The 22,438-nt window shown below is 39.9% G+C and overlaps 1 protein-coding gene across 1 annotated transcript; it reads left to right on the top strand.

Annotated features, from left to right (window-relative positions):
* Nucleotides 1-9,635: 9,635 nt before the first annotated feature.
* Nucleotides 9,636-21,750, top strand: LOC143554146 (phospho-2-dehydro-3-deoxyheptonate aldolase 1, chloroplastic-like). The gene is made up of 5 exons (XM_077044009.1): nucleotides 9,636-10,211; nucleotides 11,070-11,347; nucleotides 20,618-20,894; nucleotides 20,985-21,230; nucleotides 21,391-21,750. Exons 1-5 carry the CDS (start codon nucleotides 9,666-9,668, stop codon nucleotides 21,646-21,648), a joined length of 1,605 nt encoding a protein of 534 aa, XP_076900124.1. The 5' UTR covers nucleotides 9,636-9,665; the 3' UTR covers nucleotides 21,649-21,750.
* The last annotated feature ends 688 nt before the right edge of the window (nucleotides 21,751-22,438 follow it).

The following is a 22,438-nucleotide window of genomic DNA, read 5'->3' as shown; positions in this document are numbered from 1 at the left end:
AATGAGGATGAGGATGAGATACCAACCACCAATACATAAAATAAACACATAGTCACATTTTCACGTATAACTAATTGAGCAATATCATACAACGCAAATAATGGAATTGTAGTGAAAATGATTTAACGCATAACGCCCCAAAATATAAAACGGTATAAAGGGGGATGTGAATTACTTACCTTATATGTGGAATAAATGAGGATGAGATAATAATAATAAAAGAAAATGAGGATGAACATGTTCAAGCCTTCGAGATACGTCAACAAAGATGCCCTAATTGTTAACGATAGTATAATTAATAAATGAGGAAAAGAATTAATAAGCCATAACGATTTGAGGTTTCATGAGATGTCATTATTTCATCCTAATCGGTTTGAAATATTTGAGAGTCGCTTAGGGTTTTTAGGAGATGCATTATTTGTTGTTATTATAATTAAGATTATTATTATTATTATTATTGTTGTTGTTGTTGTTATTATAATTAAGATTATTATTATTGTTATTTTTATTATTATTATTTGTGTTAATACTATTATTTGGTAAGCTATATATATTTTATCCATTTTTATATTTTCAAGTAAATAGATATTAAATAAATAATAACCGATATCAAGTATTAATAAACATTATATATATATAAATGAATTATATAAACGAAATTTCATATTATTTATCCTTATATATTTATATAAAAATATATAATCTATATACATTTATAGATAGGAAACTATGACGTGAAACCATGGCCAAATAATATCTCTTGGGTTCGGTTTTACTAAAAATAATGTTTATTTATTATTATTATAATTATTAAAGCAATTAAAAATGGATATATAAAAAAATAAACAGAACTGGGTCCAGGGAGGGTCGAACCCGCGCCCTGGGCCGGTTCAACGTATTAACATGAAATGCACCAGCCAACAGGCTGGTGCTTCACCTTGTGATTTATACCAGTTCTAAAAAGATATAACAAGATGCAACAAGTAACCAAATCCAATTACAAACCCTAAGAATTTAAATCTGTTTAATTGATTGATGTTCGTTCAAATTGAGTTAGGGTTATTGTTACTGGATAAAAAACGATTTATAAACATGCTTCAATTACCGTTTATGGTTGCGGGATGATGGTTAACGGCCAACAATTGAGTCGCGGCTACTCTTGAGTTTGTTACTGGGAATGACGGCTTCGTATACTGTAATTGGGTTAGGGTTTTGTGTCGCAGTGTTATGAGGAATGTTTGAGCGAGTTTAATTGTAATTTTATCGTGTATTTATAGCGTTCCAAGTTTGATTAAGCCACGGGTTTAACCAAGCGAATTAGCCATGATTTTTGATTCGTTTTCCTCAATTAAACTGTCGGTGTGATGCGTTTTTTGGTAACCAACGATATGGTGAGATCAATTTCTTGATTATGTCCGATAATTAAGGTCCAAGCAAGGTTGGGGGGGGGGGGTATACGGCGACGAGAAGAGAGGGAGAAGGAGATTATTATTTTATTATTATAATATTTGAATAACAGTTGCATATTGGTCCTTGAACTTAAGAGATGGGCACAAAACAGGTTTAAAGTTTAGTTAGGGGTTGTTTTTTTGCCATTCTTTGATAGTTTAATAATAAATATATAAAAGAAATAATTAAATAAAAGAAACATTTTATTGATCACTAACCCGAACACGAACCGGTCCAGGTAACGTTTACAATTGAAAGGAAAACGGAAAAATCGAAATGTTACACTAGCCCAGCTGGCTTTATTCATTCTTTGCAATATGCAGGTCCAAAGTTTGATTCTTAGTGTAAGAAGTGGTTATTTTTAATTTTAATTTGCCAACCGGTTCTTCTTGACCACTCGGACCGATTAAGTTGTCGAATCCCGGCTGAACCGGTCGGACTGGCTGGCCCGGTTCGGTTTTGAAAACAAGTGGATTTAGGTTGTGTAATTTCCTTCTTTAATAAAATGAGGTTTAGATGAATTGAGTAATTGGATTTAAACACTAAGAATACATGTTTTTTTAAATGCGGGCCTAAAAAGGTGATCAGGCCGAGGATGGTCTCACCCCCCCCCCCAAGCCGACCTTGTTAGTTATAACTTATAACAACTCAGGAATGACTTTACGATCACTATTGATCATACGACCATTATTGAGTTGACCTTCTAGTCCAATGACATGGGGGTAGGGCTGGGAATTTATACCCGATACACGAATACACAACACATGCCTTCAAGAATTTAACAGGTACTAGGTAAGGTCTTAACATGTTTCGTGTACTAAACAGGTAGACACGAATCTACCTGTTAAATTTCGTGTTTAAACAGGTAAAATATCTGTTTATCTGTTAAGTACCTGATTAGATTTTTATAATTATATATATATATAATTATATATATATATATAATTATAAGTTATCATAAACCTTAAATTCCTAAAACATTATCTCTTTTTCTCAGCCGTCACATTCTCACGAAATTCCCAGTTCCCTCTCCAACCATCATCTCCGCTTCGAAACTCCGGCCATCAGCCCCGCAGCCGTCGATGCTTCCTCCGTCTCCACTCTCCATGTCGTCATAGTCTTGTACTGCAGATACTACTAAAAATCATCACTCATTCATCAATTCAGGTGCCAATTGAACTTATATATAGCTTTGATTCAACCTAATATATTGCATTGGAGCTTTGATTTGTGTTCATAACCAGAATTAGGTTAATATGAAACCCAAATTTGACTGTCGTAGGATTGATTTAAGCTCTTATCGTGCCTTATCGTGTATACCATGTATCAGCAGGTTCGTGTTTGTGTTTGAGATGCAGGTACATAATAAATTTTCGTGTCGTGTACAAATATATACATTTTGTGTTCGTGTCTTATCGTGTACAAGTATACATGATATGCCAGCCCTACATGAAGGTGATAGTTAAGACTTGAGATTCTATAGTTTCAAGTTTGAAACTTGACTTAAGAGGGTTTACCTGCATTGATGGGTTTCCTCCTTGATAATGTTCTTGTGTGAGTCAAGTTTAAAGTGTGAAAATCGATATAGACAGTTAACATCTCGTCTTAGGGAAGTCAACTGAGTATTAAGAGTAGCTTTAAACGTGGTTTAATAATTAAAAAATAAATTCTCTATTGATGGTCTCAAAATAATTTCCCTAAACTCGCTATAAAGTTTAACCGGATTTCCATAATTAAATATACACTAACAAAAATTCGTCATTTAATTGTACACAAGTTGACATATATTATAATAATTACTAAAATTCAATTGTTTCATAATATCACAACGATTTTCTATATAGTTATACTAGCTTTTGAACCCGTGTATTACACGGGTTTTGTCAAATGATTAAAATAAATAAGGTCTGCTATGTCACTTGTGATTCTCAAACAACTTGTGAATTAATTCACTATAGACTTAATAGAAAAAAAACAAACTAGATTAACGAAAAATACTAAAATAACATGATTTTGAAAACATCAGATGTTGATTTGTAAGAAATTTTAAAAAATGTATTAAAGTTGTGCAGTTGGTCAAACATTAGGTATGAAAATGACAATTGATTCAATAATGAATATAATCCAAACTATGTTATAACCCATTTGACAAAATTGTTTTGACCCATGACCCATGTATAGTTAAAATAAATGAGATGAGAGATTATGAATTAGGTGAAATGTGGGCTTGACACCTAAGCTTCAACATTTTCTTTTATTAGTATTGTAAGATTTTAATGAATAAAAGTTCAAGTGTACATACAATTCGTGTAATTATTTTTTCCTTTTTGGGGCTTAAAAATTGTCATTAACAATTATAAAGTAAAAAAAAAGCATTCAATTACAAAAAAACGGAAGACAATCACGTAACAAGCTGCGTTGCAACCGTTTTTTAAATGACAAACCTAATTCTACTCAAAACAAGTTTTATGCTATAACATATGCTTCACATATACTCTGTCAAAGTAACCACTTTTGTTAAACCTAATATGTTATGTAAGATGTTATAGGGTTGAGTTATTCTACAAAGACCAACAAAAATGAGAAGCGTGAGAAACCATAATTAAATGACATGTATGAAGTGAGTTCCAAAAAAAAAAAACAGAAAACAAAAAGGTATAAAAATAAATATTTTTTCTCTTGACATGTAAGTCACATGTCAATTCCCCTGTTATTTTAAAACATCTATAACCATTTCATATGATTTTTCTTTAAAAAGAGCTCACCATAATAACAAGCGTTTTTATCTTTAATACGAGTATAACTTTGTTATATAAAAATGTCACACCCTCAAAATCCACTAACGGAGTTTTACCGTCAGAGGGTGTGAACTAACAGGATCGGATTCATTAGTTATAATCAAACCATAAAACAAAGTTTCAAAATCATGAAAACGTTTACGAGTAATTAAATGCGGAAGCGTAAAACCATAGAAACCAATGTTGCGTCACGCAGGACGACTTAAAACCCAATGATAACAGTTAAATATAAGTTTGCATAATTAAAAGTGTTTCAAGCAATGCATGATCCTAAACCGCTCGCCCCCCTCGGCTACCTGAGAATAACATACTAAAAGTATCAACACGGGGTTGGTGAGTTCACAAGTTTATATAAAATAAAGCGTTTAGCGTTTGCGTTCAGCGTTTTGCGTTCAGCGTTTTGCGTTCAGCGTTTTGCGTTACCAGATAGTGTTATGTCAATTATATATCTATAGGTAGCTAGCCTATAAAACAAGTATTACTAAGTGTTCGACACCGAAGCTGACTGTTTATCATTTGCCTTGCCACCAGGTCTTTCCCGACCATGGTATGTGTTTAGCCAAGATTACACCCACTCGACCTCCAGTCGAGTTTAGCGTTGGGTGGGGTTTGTCAAACCCAGTAGTACTACTCAACAATGACTCGCTATTATCCAATATTAAACGGTTCGATGTGAATGAAGGACTTTAGTTATTGCGTTTGCCACTTAGTCTTTACAAGTGATATATAATCTATATTAACAAAATCTTAAATGCGTTTTCGGAGTATGTTATCTCCCCCAAGTGAAAAGCGTTTGAAAACAGTTTAAAAAGGGGTAAGTGAAACTAACTGTTTGCGAAGTATTCCCAAAATAATTCACCAAGATGCGCGTCACAGAAAAACTCTCTCTAGCGTTCTAAAACAACAAAGAGATTTTTCTAAGTGTCGGAATATTATCGAGTCTCTAGACCCGGCACATAATACCTATGCACACAACATGTTTCGTGTTTCGTTTGTGAATCGTGTGTGACTTTAACAAGTGTAGTTGTGATACGTTACATGTGTAAGCAATTATTTACGTGTCATGTATTCATAATGTACATCACTAGCAATTACTCCCCGTAAGGGCAATTTGGTCAACACATAACAATTAACTAGCAATTATTCCCCACGAGGGCAATTTGGTCAAATCATGACAATCAATTAGCAATTATTCCCCGCAAGGGCATTTTGGTCAAAACACGACAATTAATTTGCAATCATTCCCCTCAAGGGCAATTTGGTCAAAACACGATAATAAATTAGCAATCACGTTGTTTCATGCAACTTTCACAAAACTCAGCAACTAGTTTCTTAACGACAGAATTCTACTTGAAAATTAGTCTATCCCACCGATCATAGCATCACAATTAATTTACCAAAAATCATCACAAAAGCATGCATGTGTTAGGTTTCCAGAACATATTTTATTTTATTTTTATTCCACATAGATTTCTCATAATGATCAAAACATTACAGCAAACTCATAACAGTCAAATTCATGCGCAACAGAATTTTATTTGAAATTACCGTTAAACTAAAAATCCAACAAATGCAAGACCACTTGGGTTAGGTTTCTAACTCAGCAAGTCAACTTCCAGAAGTGGAACCAACCCAATTGGTCTCGTAGTTCATGAGATATAATATTTACAAAACAACCTAACAGCAGGTCCAACAACTCAGCTTTGCACAACGTTTTTGTAAAATCATAAAGGTTAACTTTTACACGTCCAAAAATTGCAAATTTATATTCTTTAGAAACTAGACTCAACCTAGTTTACTGTAGTATCAATAATCTCAACCAATTCTCACATTTATACCCAGATACAATCAATTGAACATTAACAACACAATCTGTCCAGAATCTGTTTGCAACAAAACTCAACATATTAACCATCTATAGACTATAGCCCGTTCATATAACACTCTAGACTCCATAATCACTATCCATGCACATCAATTACACATTACATACATGATTAGGGTTTTTGCTTGAACTCAAATCAAAGACACAAACAATTAACATGTAACAATATCAATTCTAGTTGTCAAATCATCATCAAATCAACAACAATCATATGAACACCATACACACATAAATCGGCCCCTAGGGTTTTCAATTAACCCATTAAACATCGAAATTAAGTATAAAGGATGCAAGGGATAGTCGTTTATACCTTCCTAGCACCTTAATCTTCAATCAAAAGCTTGAAAACTTGGTTGTATGTGTGTGTGTGAATGGCGGCAGCCGTGGGGGGGGGGGGGAAGGAGTCCGATCGGGGTAGAGGAGAGGAGAGAAAGAATGAGTTAGGGTTTAGGTTTATTATTATTAATAATAATAATATGTTACACTCAAGTCCCTCAACTTTCAATTGTTGTTTTTCTAGCTTAACTAACTAGTTCTAGTACATTGAGTTAACGTTTATAACGATGTTATCACACAACACATAAGTCTAACACATAATTATCACATAATTACTGTTTTGACGTTTTTCGTTTATTCACCAATTGTTTGCGTCAACTCGTTTGCGTTTCGGTGCAATTTCCGAAAGACTACACATGTAGTAAGTGTTAAGCGTCATTTAAACCCTAGTTTAAATGTAATGAGGTGTGCGTTATAGATTCAGTGATCTTTAAGTTTGAATTGACGGAGTTAAGTTAACGGAGTTAACCTGAAATTGACGATTGTCACAAAAAATTAAAACAAAAATTACGTCATTGTGTATTTTTGTTTGTCATTGTGTCTTTTTTCGTCATTGTGTCTTTAAATCATCATTGTGTTTTTCTAAATATTACCACTGTGTAATAATAATACGTAAATATAATGATAAAATAACAAATTATCTAATACGTAAAACACAATGATGAATATATATTATACAATAACTTGAAACGTAAACTCCAATGATGAATACATATAACACAATTGTCAGAAACGTAAAACACAATTGTAAATACATATAACATAATGACCTGAAACGTAAAACACAACGAAAACTACATATAACACAATGGCATGAACGTAATACATAATGCACATAATACTATTTTTCTCAAATTAAATGAATGCCACATGTAAATCCCGAACAAAAGACAATAAACGTATTACACAATAATAAGACAAATGATGAGCACAAAGAAACAATGGCAAACAAAAAACCACAATGACCTAATATTTGTTTTAATTTTTATCTTTAATATAAGTAACAATTGAAAAATACACTGAACAAAATCTATAACACAATGCATAAAAAAACTCAATTAAAAAACTTAACAACCAATAACACAATATAAAAAATTTACTAATTTTTTATTTTTATATAGCAATATATAAGAGAAAAGATCCATTTTGAGTTTTCCCGTTGTTTTGTAGTTATTATAATTTAAACGCATTTTAAAAGTTCTGTAAATAATAAAAAATAATACAATCTAACAACAAATATCACATAATTTTTAATTTGCATTCACATGGCATAGTTGTACCACACGGAAAAAAGATATAGTTTAAATACATACATAAGGTGTGTTTCATAGTTTTTTATAATCATCATATACAAGGTATTTTTTATAATCACCACTTGCAGGCAATATTGCATTAAACATTTCACAAAAAGTTTCTTAAAGAACACAACAAAATAATAGTTTATGAAAAAAAGGTTTTTATCACCAAAAATACCGTTTTTATATGTGATAAGACTGATTTCAAAAAACGAATGTATAAATAATATAAAAACTTGAAATTTGAGTAAAATTAAAATGCAAATGGAGATAAAAATGAGAAGTTTGATAATAATTTGTGTTCAGACAAAAAATCTTTAAAAAATTCAAAAACATACTAAAAAAATCATAACTCAATATATAACAAAAAACGAAAAAAATTAAAAAACCAAAATGTTTCCTCTGTCATTTACGTTAAAAAAAAGACGAAAAAGCATAATGCCGAGAAAAAGACACAATGCCGAAAATGAACAAACAACATAATGATAAACATAAAAAGACACAGTAAATCGCAAAATATAGCACAATGTCAAATAAAATATGACACAATGTTGAGGAATGCAACACAATATCAAGAAAAAAAAAAGACACAATATAAAAAAAAAACAATGTCAATTGTTAAGAAAAAAAGACCCAATTAATAACGAAAATAAACACAAAATATAATAATAAACAAAAAAACACAATGTTCTTTTTCACTCAACATTGTGCCTTTTTTTGAGTTTTTTTTGAACAAGAAAGACGGTGAAAATATTTTTGTGTTTTTACATTTTTTGTTTTTGTATTAAAATTTGAGTTATAATTTTTTATTAATTTTTCATTACTTTATTTTAAAAGTTTTTTTTTTGTTACAAGTCATTATTTTTGCCTCTCTTTGTAAAATAACTTACACATATATATTACCAATTTTAACAAAATATGAAACTACTTTATCTTTTAATAATGTGAATTTAAAACGTTAAATTAACAATGTAATATAATAAATTAAAAAAATTGTAAACCGATATGCTAAATAATTTAGTATATGAAAGAAACACATAAGTAGAAGAAACTTTCTTTAAAAACTTGGTCGAACGACTGACATAGCTTGTCAATTCAATCGGTTGATGTCATCTCCAAGTTTCCAACAAACTTAAATAAACAACATTTCAAATATACTTAATAGCTAATACATAGAAGATTGAATTCGGTCACAAGACAACTTAGAAAAAAAATGACTAACATCAAGAGAGAATATGACAATATAAACACTTTCTTTATGTTAAACTATAATAAAACATAAATATAATATTAATGACTGATTTTTACAATTTCTACTTAATGAATGATAAAATGAAAAATATGTTGTTGGTGTGAATTGAACTCTCTACCTTAATTTTAAAATGTTTGAGACTTATCAACTCAATTAGAATGAATTGATGTTAACTTTTTTTTTCTTAACTGTTATAGATTCACAACCTTTTATTTTGATTTATTTTAAAATACAAATACAAAATATTCTTACTAATATATGTATTTTAGAAAAAATGATTTATATCTTATAAATCTACTAGGTATGTTATTATGTATATTATTAAATTTAACTTTTTTGTTTACTTTTTAACCACCCGTGTATCACGCGGGCCATATCCTAGTTAAACAATAAACTAATTATTATTTATTAACAAAGCATTAAACAACTTACCAAACCAATTAATTTCAAACACTTCAAACAACTTTAGGAAAAATATTAACTTTAATACTAATAATAATAAAAGAAAAGTAATTAGATTTTTTCCTTTTTCCTACCAACCCCCTCTTCCCAATCCCACCCCACCCACTATTATATAACCCACCCTCAATCTCATGCACCACCTCCAATCCTTTCAAGACCACCCCTCGAATCACCACTTAATTACCAAAATGGCCCTCTCTTCCATCAACTCTCTCCTCCCCGCCAAACCCTTCCAGATCCAACCCCTCTTCAAATCCATTCCGACCACCGTCGCCGCCACCTCCGGCCACCGTCTCACCCAACCCATCCTCGCCGTCCACTCACCAGACCCATCAAAACCCTCATCCGAAAAACCCCCAAAACCCCAATCTCCGGCCGCCGCCGCCGCCGCCGCCACCGCCGCCGTACCCAAAACCGCAGCTCCGGCTAAATGGGCCGTCGACAGCTGGAAAATCAAGAAGGCGCTTCAATTGCCGGAATACCCGGATCAGGCTGAGCTGGATTCGGTGCTCCAAACCCTTGATTCGTTCCCGCCAATTGTGTTCGCCGGAGAAGCTAGGCACCTGGAGGAACGGCTGGCTGAGGCGGCCATGGGGAATGCGTTTTTGCTTCAGGGTGGTGATTGTGCTGAGAGCTTTAAGGAGTTTAATGCTAATAATATCCGGGATACGTTTCGGGTTATTCTGCAAATGGGAGTTGTGTTGATGTTCGGTGGTCAAATGCCTGTCATCCAGGTCAAATCTTTATGCTTTTTTTTTTAATTAAATTTATGCAATTTTGGATTCATTTTGGTTATAATTTTAGATTAGTTAAGCAAACATAAATGGGTTTTAAAGCAGAGGCTATAAATTTGTTCTGAAATTGATTTGAATTGAGTTTATTTTTCAAAAATACTAGTTTTATGCTATCAATGATCTTACAAGGCTCGATAACTAAACGAGCTTTATTTGAGGCTCGGGCTTGATAAGACTTTACTTGTTTCGAGCTTTTTATGGATCAGATACCTCTCTTTTTGATGCACGATTAGATTTATTAATTTGATTATAATTGCAAGATTAGAAATTTATATAATTTATGATTTGATTATAATTGCAAGATTAGAAATTTATATAATTTATGATTTAGTTTATTGTAATCGTTTTGACTTTAACAAAAATAGCAAGAAGTTTTGCAAAAATAATAATAATAATAATAATAATAATAATAATAAAATAAAATAGAACAAATAAATAAATAAATAATACAAGTTTAATGGATTTTTAAAGTTCATAAAAGTTTCATGCCAATGTTTTTGCAGTTGATTTGATTGCCTTTCTTTTAGAAAAATTAAAGGTTTTTGTCATGGTGTGAGATTTATCATTTGATTATAATATTCTAGATCAGGACAGCTCTTTAATCTATAATGCTATATTTGAACTTTTTAACATCTTGCTGTTCTTTTTAAAGTAAAAAAATATTCATTTATTTTGAAAAGTAAATTGATGGTGTTCATTTGGATCAAATGGTTAATGAATTTTCTGATATTACATGATGCTTTTTGTAATTTGAATATGATATTGAATTATTTTGAATTTGACATTTGATGATAACAGGTAGGAAGAATGGCGGGTCAATTTGCGAAGCCCCGATCGGATTCGTTTGAGGAGAAAAATGGTGTGAAGTTACCGAGTTACAGAGGAGACAACGTAAACGGTGATGCTTTTGATATGAAATCAAGAATACCTGATCCGCAAAGATTGATTAGGGCTTACTGCCAATCAGCAGCCACTCTTAATCTTTTGAGGGCGTTTGCCACCGGAGGTTATGCTGCCATGCAAAGGGTTACTCAATGGAATCTTGATTTCACCGAGCATAGTGAAGCGGGTGATAGGTAAGTTATTAATTCTAATTTTTATAGTTAAGTTAATGTATATACTTTAATTATTTTATCATAATTATATGTATAACAACAATTGTTACATAAATATATTTTCAATATGTTTGATAAAAGCTATATAAATAAAAAAGGCTGGGTTAGACTCTTGAGCTGGTGAAGAGGTAGGTCCCAGCAGAGCCCAGTTGGACCCGCAAGACTCACCTTAAACAGGGACGTCTGCGCAGAGACCAACTGGATCCGCAGGACCAACCATGCTCAGAGAAGTGACGTCCTTACGCGCAGTATGCAAGCTGGTCCCGCAGGAAATGCCTCCCATGGTGAAGGACTCCGCCTGTTCCCGCAGCCTCGGATACAAGCCATGAGGGAAGGCCACCCGCGCAGCATGGCTACACGCACTAGGCACTTAACTCTCCCCAGTGTCACCTGAAGGAATGAGCAAAGGCGGGAGGGGGAAAACTCCCGCCTAAATGAGCCAGTCCGTATGATGGAGGATCTTTTGTGTGATACCTGACGAGGTACAGACAAAAGATCTGACCAAGAATGCGACAGCTCACTGACAGCAGCATGGCAGACAGCACGCCACAGCACTGTGACCAATAGCCGCCGCCTACCCACCAACTCCTGCCATACCACGTGCCTAGCCTGTAGTTGGCAGAAGAGGAAGAGTGCACGACACGCCTGCTCTGTGTCAGCCGCTACCTATCCACCACTCACAGGCAGGGCACGTGCATAGGTTACAGTTGGTAGCGTGTTGGGCCGGCTAAACCCCTTGGAAACCTACCTTCGGCTATAAATACCCCAATGGTATGATCATCTTACAACATCTTATCTTATCATATATACCTGATATCTGCTCTAGCAATCTCTTAATATACTTTTATATTTAAAGAGCAATCTAGTCTGATTCTCACGCCGGAGGGTGGTCACAAGGAGGAACCCCCCCTTCTCAGTGACGAGCTCACGGTGTCTGTTTTGCAGGTTATCAGAAGAACCATCTTCCAAGGGTCTAACCCCTCGTGGGAAACATCTATCTAACCCCCAGGTTACCAGTAATCTGCCCGGGGTCCGGTTAGTGTTTCTTCATTGGCGCCATCCGTGCATAAAGCTAGAACTTCATTTTTCTCCAGTTTTTTCAAACTTCTAGAAAGATGGTTAAAGAAACTCCGGTAACCACAACCCCAGCTACTGGCCACAACCCCAGCTACTGGAGGGAATACCGGCAACACAGTTTTTACAAACACTACCCCGGTTACCCAAGCCGGGGCAAGTGAAGTAAATTTTACGAACACTACCCCAGTTACCCAAGCTGGGGCAAGTGCAGTAAATAATCGCCCACTGGGATTCACCGATACCCAGTTTAAAAAACGAACAAGACTCCCCCGCCAAACTCTCGATGAAGTTAAGGCATGGGCGGAGGCACGACAAAAGGAATTCCAAGCTGAGTTGGACGAACGCTTGCGTTCCGTCCAACAGGCCGACGAATTCGAAGAATACTTGGACAATGACTCGGAGGAATCCGACTCCGACGCGAACCCTCGTCATAAGGCAAAAGGGAAGCGTAAAGAAACGGAAACCCAACCGAAAAGGCATTTTGGACAAGCCTTCAAACCAAAAAGCATAGATGGAAGTCCACGAGACTTCTCTAAAACGTTCAGACCAAACGTTACAAATGCAGGAACGTCCAAATTTGCAAGGGACATTGCTGAAGCAATTGCCCCGAAGAGTGCTAAACAAATGCCTAACATAGGCACATATGACGGCCTATCTGATCCAGACGATCATTTGAACAGGTTCATAGCGGGGGCAACCGTTAGCAATTGGACGGAACCCACGTGGTGTTACATGTTTCAAATGACGCTGGTGGGGGCTGCTAGGGTTTGGTTTGATCGTTTACCGGTTAACCACATTTACGACTGGGCAGACTTCCAGCAGAAGTTTAGCCAACACTTCAGCCAGCAGCGAAAGTATACCGAGGAGCAATGGACAATCCTCAAATGCACACGGGAAGAAGATGAATCTCTGCCAAACTTCATCACTCGCTTCAACTCAAAGAAGTTAAGTTTGGGCAATATCAGCGAGGATCTTGTTCGCGCAGCCTTCATCCAGGGCGCGCAGGACCCAGAGCTTATCCGCACCCTAACGGGTAAAGATGGAATGCCATCCACATGGGATGGCATCATGACAGCAGCCAAACGCTATGCGGAAACGGAGAAGCAACTGGGTAGAGACCTTCCGCAGAGCACAAACCTTTACACCCAGAGGACGAGAGAGGACAACGTCCTCACCGCCCGATTGAACAAAAAACGGAAGCAAGGCATTTGGCAGTCAAGGGTAAACTTTGACACCTCATCCGGCTTACAGCACCGATTGGGTGAAAGGGATAATGTAAAGCCGCACCGGAACTCCAGATGGACGCCACTTACCAAAAGCGTCACTGACATATTTGCTACTGAAGAACTCCCATGGCCAAAGCCTCCAGTAATCCGACATCGTCACGATGCTGATCGGAGCAAGTACTGTGACTATCACAGAACAAAAGGCCACAACACTGAAGAATGCATAGACGTAAAAGACATGGTCGAAACATTCGTCAGAGATGGGACGCTCGCGCACCTCGTGGCGAAATAAAAGCTAAGCAGGCAGGTGCGTGTGGAACCACGGCTGGAGTAAACACGAATAAAAAATCAGCTTCAATAGAGACTACATGCTGCGTAAAGAACGAGATCCCGAAACAGGTGCGTGTCGGCTCGATGGCACTCCTGTCCCAACATGGAAGGGAGTTCAATTACACAGTTTGCATGTAATCAATTCCAATTTGTAAAGAGAAGGCCAAGAGCCACTTCTAATGGAAATGATTCTCTTTAAGAACATCGAAGCTGATGATTTTACATTTATACTTTTCTGGACACTAATATGCCGGTTTTCACCGCATAATTACGTGAAGTCAGTGAATGGGAAGGCGGTCCTACCCGCACGAACCCAATAACGTGACAAACCTTCACGCAGGTCAGTTGAAGGGGAAAAAGTTCAGCACCCAAAAATGAAAGTGCCGGTCTATCCGCATGAATCATTAAGGAAACTGAATAATAACCTGTCAACAACCGCGCGTCGAACGGTTAAAACTATCCAACACTGGTGACGACATTCACATTACGTGAAGTCGTTGCGTGGGAAGGCGGTCTTACCCGCACGAACCCAATAACGTGGCAAACCTTCACGCAGGTCAGTTGAAGGAGTTCATCCCATTAAATGAAAGTGCCGGTCTATCCGCATGAATCATGAAAGGAAAATGAACACTAACCTATTGACAACCGCGCGTCGAACGGTTCAAAACAAAATTCTTAAAAAGGTAAGAAAACCTACACGCAGGTCAGGTATGGGTAAAGTTTTGCCATCCTAAGTGCAAGTGACGGTTCTACCCGCACAATCACGAAAGAGGAAGCAAAACTTCACACCTATTATCAACCACGTTCAAAGGTTAACTTATCCTCAAAAAGTAAGAAAAACCAGCACGCAGGTTAGATAAAAGTTAAAGTTTAGCCATCCTACCAAGTGCAAGTGACGGTTCTACCCGCACAATCACGAAGGAGGAAGCGAAACTTTAACCCACTATCAACCACGTTCAAAGGTTCTTATTCTAAACACTTGGAAAATTGCTATTTTAAACTAAGTATGCAAGTCATAAGTTTATAAAGCAAAGAATCCAATGAAAGGAATAACAATCGTATATTTCAATGATATATTACAACAGTGGCCGGGTAACTACCCGCCTAAAAGAAATCTATACAAAGCGAAGTCTATCTTAGCAGTGGGAAGGGACCTTCAGGATCAGGCTTCAGGGCCACCTCCGCTTGGACCAGCACCGTCAGAGCGCGGCTGCCCAAGGAAAGCCTTAAGGATGTTTAGCCCATCATCAGCAGCAGCAGCTTCGTTCACCTTCTCCACCACTGGATGCGGGAAGGCAGCGTACTGGTTCACAGCTTGGTCATAAGCAGCTTCAGTATTAACATTGAATAAAGGGAAGTTGGAGGGCGGAAAGCCTCTCTCAGCAAACCCTAGACCAAGCAGGAAGCCAGTCTTCTCCCCATCCTCATGAGAAGCGTTGAGGGCTGTGCTCATCGCATCGTCATAAGAGGTCTCTGAAAGGACCCGACGCACAACCTACAAAAGAATACAAAGTTAGAACATTTTCTAATTACGAGCGGAAAGCGTAAAGAAAAAGATAAAGATACCTGAGGCAACGCTTCTCGAAGCAGCCATTGGAGGGTAGCTTGACTTTCTTTGTAAGCACGTTCGGCTCCGCTCTTATCAAGGTTGGCAAGTTGAACTTCCTTGGCGGCAGCCTCTTCGACGCTTTTGAGTTTCCTTTCAGTGCGGTCAAGCACCCCCCTCTGGTCAAGGATCTCCTGCAGCTTCTTGGCATCTTCCATTGCCAAGGCGTCATGAGCATGCTGAAGAGCCTTTAATTTGCATTTAAGCTGCTCATTCTCTTCGCGAAGCGGCTCAGCAACAGCTTCAGCCTTGGCAGCCCTCTCAGTTGAGTTTCGCGCAGTCTCCTTGGCCAGCCGAAGCTGTTCATTCACAGCTTGGGCAGCCTTGGAGCGGGCCTCGAGTCGCGCCTGGACTTCAACCTCGAGGGCCTTGAATGCCTTCTCCTTCTCGGCTGCGGCAGCGGCCAACTGCCGGTTCTCCTCCCGAAGAGCCCGCGCTTCAGATACATCTTTGGCGCGAGCTGCTTTTAACTTGTCGTTTTCACGACAAAGCAGCTCGACGCGGGGCTGCGTCCGGGCCTGGAGAATCCGAAGCTCATTGGTTAGCCTACCCTCTTGGTAGCTAGCCATGGCTTCCCCCAACGCACCATGAGGAGCAGCGTGGCGAGCCCAGTCCACGCACTCCACAGGGGTACGAAGGGTTGTTCCTCGGCGTATGTTCCATCTTGGAACATACACTTCATTGGAATCCGACACTGCAAAAGAAACAAAGGCAGTTAGGAAAAGATGATAAAAATATACAAAGGAAAAAGAACCCTACGTACCTGTAGGGTCAATAACAGGCCGATAGCCGCCAAACCCATCACCTGAACCTAAAGGAAATCCATCCAACAGGTCAGGTAGACGGGAAGGTGGCATAGATCGGCGGGAAGCCCGGCGCGTACCTGATGGTCCGGCCATCGGTGCCGGTGGCGCAGGTATAGTGGCAGCCGCTGTGGTAGCCATTGTTGGCGCCACCTCCTCAGCAACAGTAACCGCCGGCTCCGTGAAAGATGCTGTAAAAATTGCACTCACGGCCGGCGGAGACAACTTCTCAGCTGGAACAGCCTCAGGAAGGCTGGAACCAGCGGAAGCAGGCACAGACGCCTGGGTCGACGCCTCGGGAAGGCTGACCGAGCCTTCCCTCATTGGCGGGGGAATACTTGCTCCAACTCCACCCTGGAATGCGTCAACATCCACACCTGCACAAGCAAAAGTGTTAGAAAAATTTATTTGAAACAACAAATCTAGACAAGAATTATGGGGGCACTTACGGGGTTTCTTGAGCTTGAACGTACGGACAAGCGGGGGCGAACCCGATGGAGCCGGCCTCTTGACACCGGTAACCGTCGTCGTCGCTGCCTCCCCGGAGGTAACAGCTACAGCCTCCGGAGCGGTGGTCTCCTCACCACCGGGCTCCCCCGCCACCTCTGCACTATCTGACTCCGAGTCAGATAGGACTACCGGGTCGGCCGTAGAGGCCACCTTCTCCTTGCCTTTCCCGACGGCAGCCTTTTTCTTCCGCACCAGTGGAGGACCTTCTGCGGATTCCTCAGAAGAAGAAATGTCAACTCCAGCAGCAGGCACAGCATTGAGAGGTTCAGGGTAGAAGATAGGCTTACCTGGCCGTCGGTGGCTCAGGATCTCTTGGCCTGGCGGGTAAACCTCCACGAACCGACCCGCGGTCTGCTCTAAGATGGGCAACTCGTTCTCGTCCAGAGCACGAGTACCCATCCGTGCGGGACCATCTTCCTCCCGCGGGTTCAGGAGCGACTGAAGATCGTTCCCCTCTGAAATCAACAAGAAAGTTAGAAAAAATCGAGGTCAGCAAAATGAAACAAGACGTACCATAAGGGACAGAGTTCGAACCATATTCAAGAACGATCGGAACCTTATCCGCATTCGCCGCCTTCCACACCCGGCTCATCCCCAGCATCACCATCGCCGACTCCGGAAAACGGAAAACCGGGGACTGGACCCGAGATATCTTCGAGAACCATTCCGCCTCCTCGTAGTTGAGGGCGGGAAGGTTCGGAAGCGCCTGGCCATTCTTGAACTTCATGGCGATGGGGATGGCACGAGCGGATATGAAGAAGAACTCTCTTCTCCATGAGCGAAGACTCCGCTCGGTGGTACAAATCTTTAAACCCTTGATACGGGTTGTAAGAGTGTACCACCCCTGGATGCACCTCCAAGTGTAGAAGGTCATCAGACGGTCAACGAGGGGCTCAAGGCCCAGTATCCGGCACACCCACTCAAAGTGCCGGACCTTGGCAATGGCCATGGGGTGCACCTCTGTCAGGTGCACACCGTGCCTCTCCAGGACACGGTACACAAACTTTGTCAACGGAAACCTAAGGTTTCCGTAGACAAAGAATGCAGCATAAACCCCGATCTTGCCACTAGGGGCATCGTACACAGTATGGTGGGGTTCAGGAAACTCAGGCTCGAGAGACTCGAGCATGAACTTCCTGACGATATACTGGTACAGATCGATAGGAAGAGAGCACTGGCATTCGCCAGCAGTCTTCTGGTCATCAGCATCATGAGAAGGCATGGTGGAAGAAAGATGAAAAGAGATTTCAGGGTAATGCTTTACTGAACAGAAAAATTCGCCGGAAATTACTTGAGAAGAAGATATGAAAGTGAAAAGTGTGAATTGCAAATAACCCTCTCCCCCTTTATATACTAATCGCAATTAATGCGGTGAATTTAATGCGAAGGAGAGAGAATTCGAAGGTGCAATGAAACTATGACACGTGGCAAAAAGCAGACTGGCAACAGCTGTTGACAGGACGTGTGCCAGTAATTTCGCGGCCACACGCCCGAAAAATCGCGCCCACGCGCCTGAAAAAGCGTCTGGAATGACCATATAATGTCACGTCACCATAACTTCCTGCACGTCCTGACACAGTCAGAAGAAACCGTCGCGCGACGTTTCAGAGGTTTGGACTGTTCCTATCTTTCCACCAACCTTTCGAATTTCAAAATTCAAAATTTAAAAAGAAGCGGGAAAATACCCCCTTACCTTGGCGAACAAGTAACTATAAGACGGATGCGGGTACAGTGTTAAGGCAAAACCCTTCACATACCTAGCACCCGCAGGGAATTGAAGCCAAGAAAACCTTGGCGAACAAGTAACCATAAGACGGATGCGGGTACAGTGTTAAGGCAAAACCCTTCACATACCTAGCACCCGCAGGGAATTGAAGCCAAGAAAACCTTGGCGAACAACCATAAGACGGATGCGGGTACAGTGTAAAGGCAAAACCCTTCACATACCTAGCACCCGCAGGGAATTGAAGCCAGGAAAACCTTGGCGAACAAGTAACCATAAGACGGATGCGGGTACAGTGTTAAGGCAAAACCCTTCACATACCTAGCACCCGCAGGGAATTGAAGCCAAGTACCTCGGCAACCAAGTAACTATAAGACAGGTGCGGGTACAGTGTAAAGGCAAAACCCTTCACATACCTAGCACCCGCAGGGAATTGACGCCAGGAATACCTTGGAAGTAAAGTAACCGTAAGACGAGCGCAGGTACAGTGTTAAGGCAAAACCCTTCACATACCTAGCGCTCCGCTGGGAATTGAAACCAAGAAGGATCTTCTGGGCAATGCTTGCGGAAAAGGAAATAACATCCCCGCATAGCGGGAACGTCGAGAACTACGTTGTTTGAAGCTCCAGGATGGAATTGGTGGTTTTAACATAATTGATCACTATGTTCAAAACTACCAAAACCTCATGGAGAATCCACACAACTGGGACTCAATGCTCCTGACTTGCGAGGAGGTTACAGACCTACCCGCATCATACCCAAAGACCAAGCAGGAAACTCGGGCATTTCTGCAAGTGACAAGGACTTCCCATGGAAAACCTTACAAAACCCTTTTCAAAACCCTTTTAAGTCCAAAAGTTCACCTCACTTTATTAAACACGCATGAGAAGAACATTGGACTGGGGGGACTTGAAGAGGTAGGTCCCAGCAGAGCCCAGTTGGACCCGCAAGACTCACCTTAAACAGGGACGTCTGCGCAGAGACCAACTGGATCCGCAGGACCAACCATGCTCAGAGAAGTGACGTCCTTACGCGCAGTATGCAAGCTGGTCCCGCAGGAAATGCCTCCCATGGTGAAGGACTCCGCCTGTTCCCGCAGCCTCGGATACAAGCCATGAGGGAAGGCCACCCGCGCAGCATGGCTACACGCACTAGGCACTTAACTCTCCCCAGTGTCACCTGAAGGAATGAGCAAAGGCGGGAGGGGGAAAACTCCCGCCTAAATGAGCCAGTCCGTATGATGGAGGATCTTTTGTGTGATACCTGACGAGGTACAGACAAAAGATCTGACCAAGAATGCGACAGCTCACTGACAGCAGCATGGCAGACAGCACGCCACAGCACTGTGACCAATAGCCGCCGCCTACCCACCAACTCCTGCCATACCACGTGCCTAGCCTGTAGTTGGCAGAAGAGGAAGAGTGCACGACACGCCTGCTCTGTGTCAGCCGCTACCTATCCACCACTCACAGGCAGGGCACGTGCATAGGTTACAGTTGGTAGCGTGTTGGGCCGGCTAAACCCCTTGGAAACCTACCTTCGGCTATAAATACCCCAATGGTATGATCATCTTACAACATCTTATCTTATCATATATACCTGATATCTGCTCTAGCAATCTCTTAATATACTTTTATATTTAAAGAGCAATCTAGTCTGATTCTCACGCCGGAGGGTGGTCACAAGGAGGAACCCCCCCTTCTCAGTGACGAGCTCACGGTGTCTGTTTTGCAGGTTATCAGAAGAACCATCTTCCAAGGGTCTAACCCCTCGTGGGAAACATCTATCTAACCCCCAGGTTACCAGTAATCTGCCCGGGGTCCGGTTAGTGTTTCTTCAGCTGGCTTAAGCTTGATATATGAAGCTCGGGCTTGATTTGAAAGTGACAAGGGTATAATATATTTGTGTATGATTTTGATATTATTCAATGATGAGACTTTTAATTTGGTGTCACAGGTATCAAGAGCTAGCTAGCCGAGTTGATGAGGCACTTGGATTCATGTCGGCTATCGGGCTTACAACGGACCACCCTATCATGACCACCACTGATTTCTGGACATCCCATGAATGCCTACACTTGCCTTATGAGCAATCCCTTACTAGATTGGACTCAACTTCAAGCTTGTATTATGATTGTTCGGCCCATTTCCTATGGGCCGGAGAGCGGACCCGCCAACTTGACGGTGCACACGTCGAGTTCCTCAGAGGAATCGCGAACCCACTTGGAATTAAGGTAAATTTTGTTTTTTTGACGCGTCTTCTTATACCCTTTTTGTTAAAAAGCACGGAACACAAAGATGAAATTACTTTTTTGCCCTTATAGGTGAGTGACAAGATGGACCCCAATGAGTTGGTCAAGCTCATTGACATCTTGAATCCTCAAAACAAGCCTGGAAGGATTACTATCATAACAAGAATGGGAGCCGAGAACATGCGGGTCAAACTTCCGCATCTTATTAGAGCTGTTAGACGGGCGGGCCAAATTGTCACGTGGGTCAGCGACCCTATGCATGGGAACACCATCAAGGCTCCATCTGGACTCAAAACTCGCCCATTCGATGCTATCAGGGTAAAGTTACTTTCTCTCACTCATTTCACCAACTCTTCCTTTTCAATAATATTTATTTTATTAGTTCTAACTATTCTAAGCTGACGCAATTAAAACCTCTGATATCAACATCTTTTGCTTCCTTTATTTGAAGTCCAATAATAACAAATAATTGTAACAGGCGGAAGTGAGAGCTTTCTTTGATGTGCACGAGCAAGAAGGAAGCCACCCGGGAGGTGTTCATCTTGAAATGACTGGTCAAAATGTGACTGAATGCATTGGCGGGTCAAGAACCGTGACCTTTGATGACCTTGGCTCACGCTACCACACCCACTGCGACCCACGGCTCAATGCATCTCAGTCGTTGGAGCTCGCGTTCATTATAGCGGAAAGACTCAGGAAGAGAAGAATGGGATCTAAACAATCTTTGGCTCCTTGAACTGCTGCTTCTGGTGGTCATTTATTTATGTTATGAAAGTTGTTTGTTTTGACTGTTTTTGTTTTTTATGTTATAAAGAATTATGAACTTGTATTGTATGCCCAAGCAAGGCAATGGGCTTGAAGGTTGTGGGATTATGATGAGAAAGTAACATCAAATGGTATGTATGTATCAATATGCCCAATTTGTGGGGATACTCAAAAATATCATATTCGTTTGATTGATGATGAAAGTTATAATAATAAATTAAAGATTCCTTTCGCAATGTTCCGAAAAGTAGACCTACCTTGACCCGTTTGTATAACCGGTCGACCCGTCAACCTGTCACATATATCATATGGTTTGTGATTCATATCAAGTCTGTATGTAAAAAAGCATATGCTTATGAAGGGTGTTGTAAATAAAAGCATAGCATGTGGAAGCTTAAATGCCTTTTGCTAATAGATGGTGGTAGTTGGGATCATGTCAGATGGCAAAACGGATCTTTCTTCAAGATCCCTTGTTCTTGTATAAGATCCCATTTTAAGTGTTGATCAAATGTATAAAATACAGTCCTGGCCTTCGGGTACACCCATATTATAACTTTAGCCTTAAATTTGACGGCTAAAAGATTCACGACAGCCTAGTTTTACGACTGAGTTTCGACCGCCTCTTTTATGACCAAGTTGCTACCGCCTTTTGCTTTTGCTGTTGGGTATCGGAGATGATTACACTTTGTAATGTAATAACAAATACAGAAAGCAGTTTTAAACGAAAAATAAAATATGGAATAAACTTGGTAATTATTACA

The sequence above is a fragment of the Bidens hawaiensis genome, unplaced genomic scaffold (assembly GCF_021521415.1).
Source record: "Bidens hawaiensis isolate Kalapana, Puna unplaced genomic scaffold, B.hawaiensis_p1.1 tig00000055_1, whole genome shotgun sequence".
Taxonomy (NCBI): domain Eukaryota; kingdom Viridiplantae; phylum Streptophyta; class Magnoliopsida; order Asterales; family Asteraceae; genus Bidens; species Bidens hawaiensis.
This window is presented reverse-complemented; position numbering and strand designations above follow the sequence as displayed.

Excerpts from the sequence above, each read along its gene's own strand:
- LOC143554146 (XM_077044009.1), top strand. The coding sequence starts at position 9,666 with ATGGCCCTCTCTTCCATCAACTCTCTCCTCCCCGCCAAACCCTTCCAG. Across the intron at positions 10,212-11,069 it reads GTCAAATGCCTGTCATCCAG|GTAGGAAGAATGGCGGGTCA; the intron begins GTCAAATCTTTA and ends TGATGATAACAG. Across the intron at positions 20,895-20,984 it reads CGAACCCACTTGGAATTAAG|GTGAGTGACAAGATGGACCC; the intron begins GTAAATTTTGTT and ends TTGCCCTTATAG.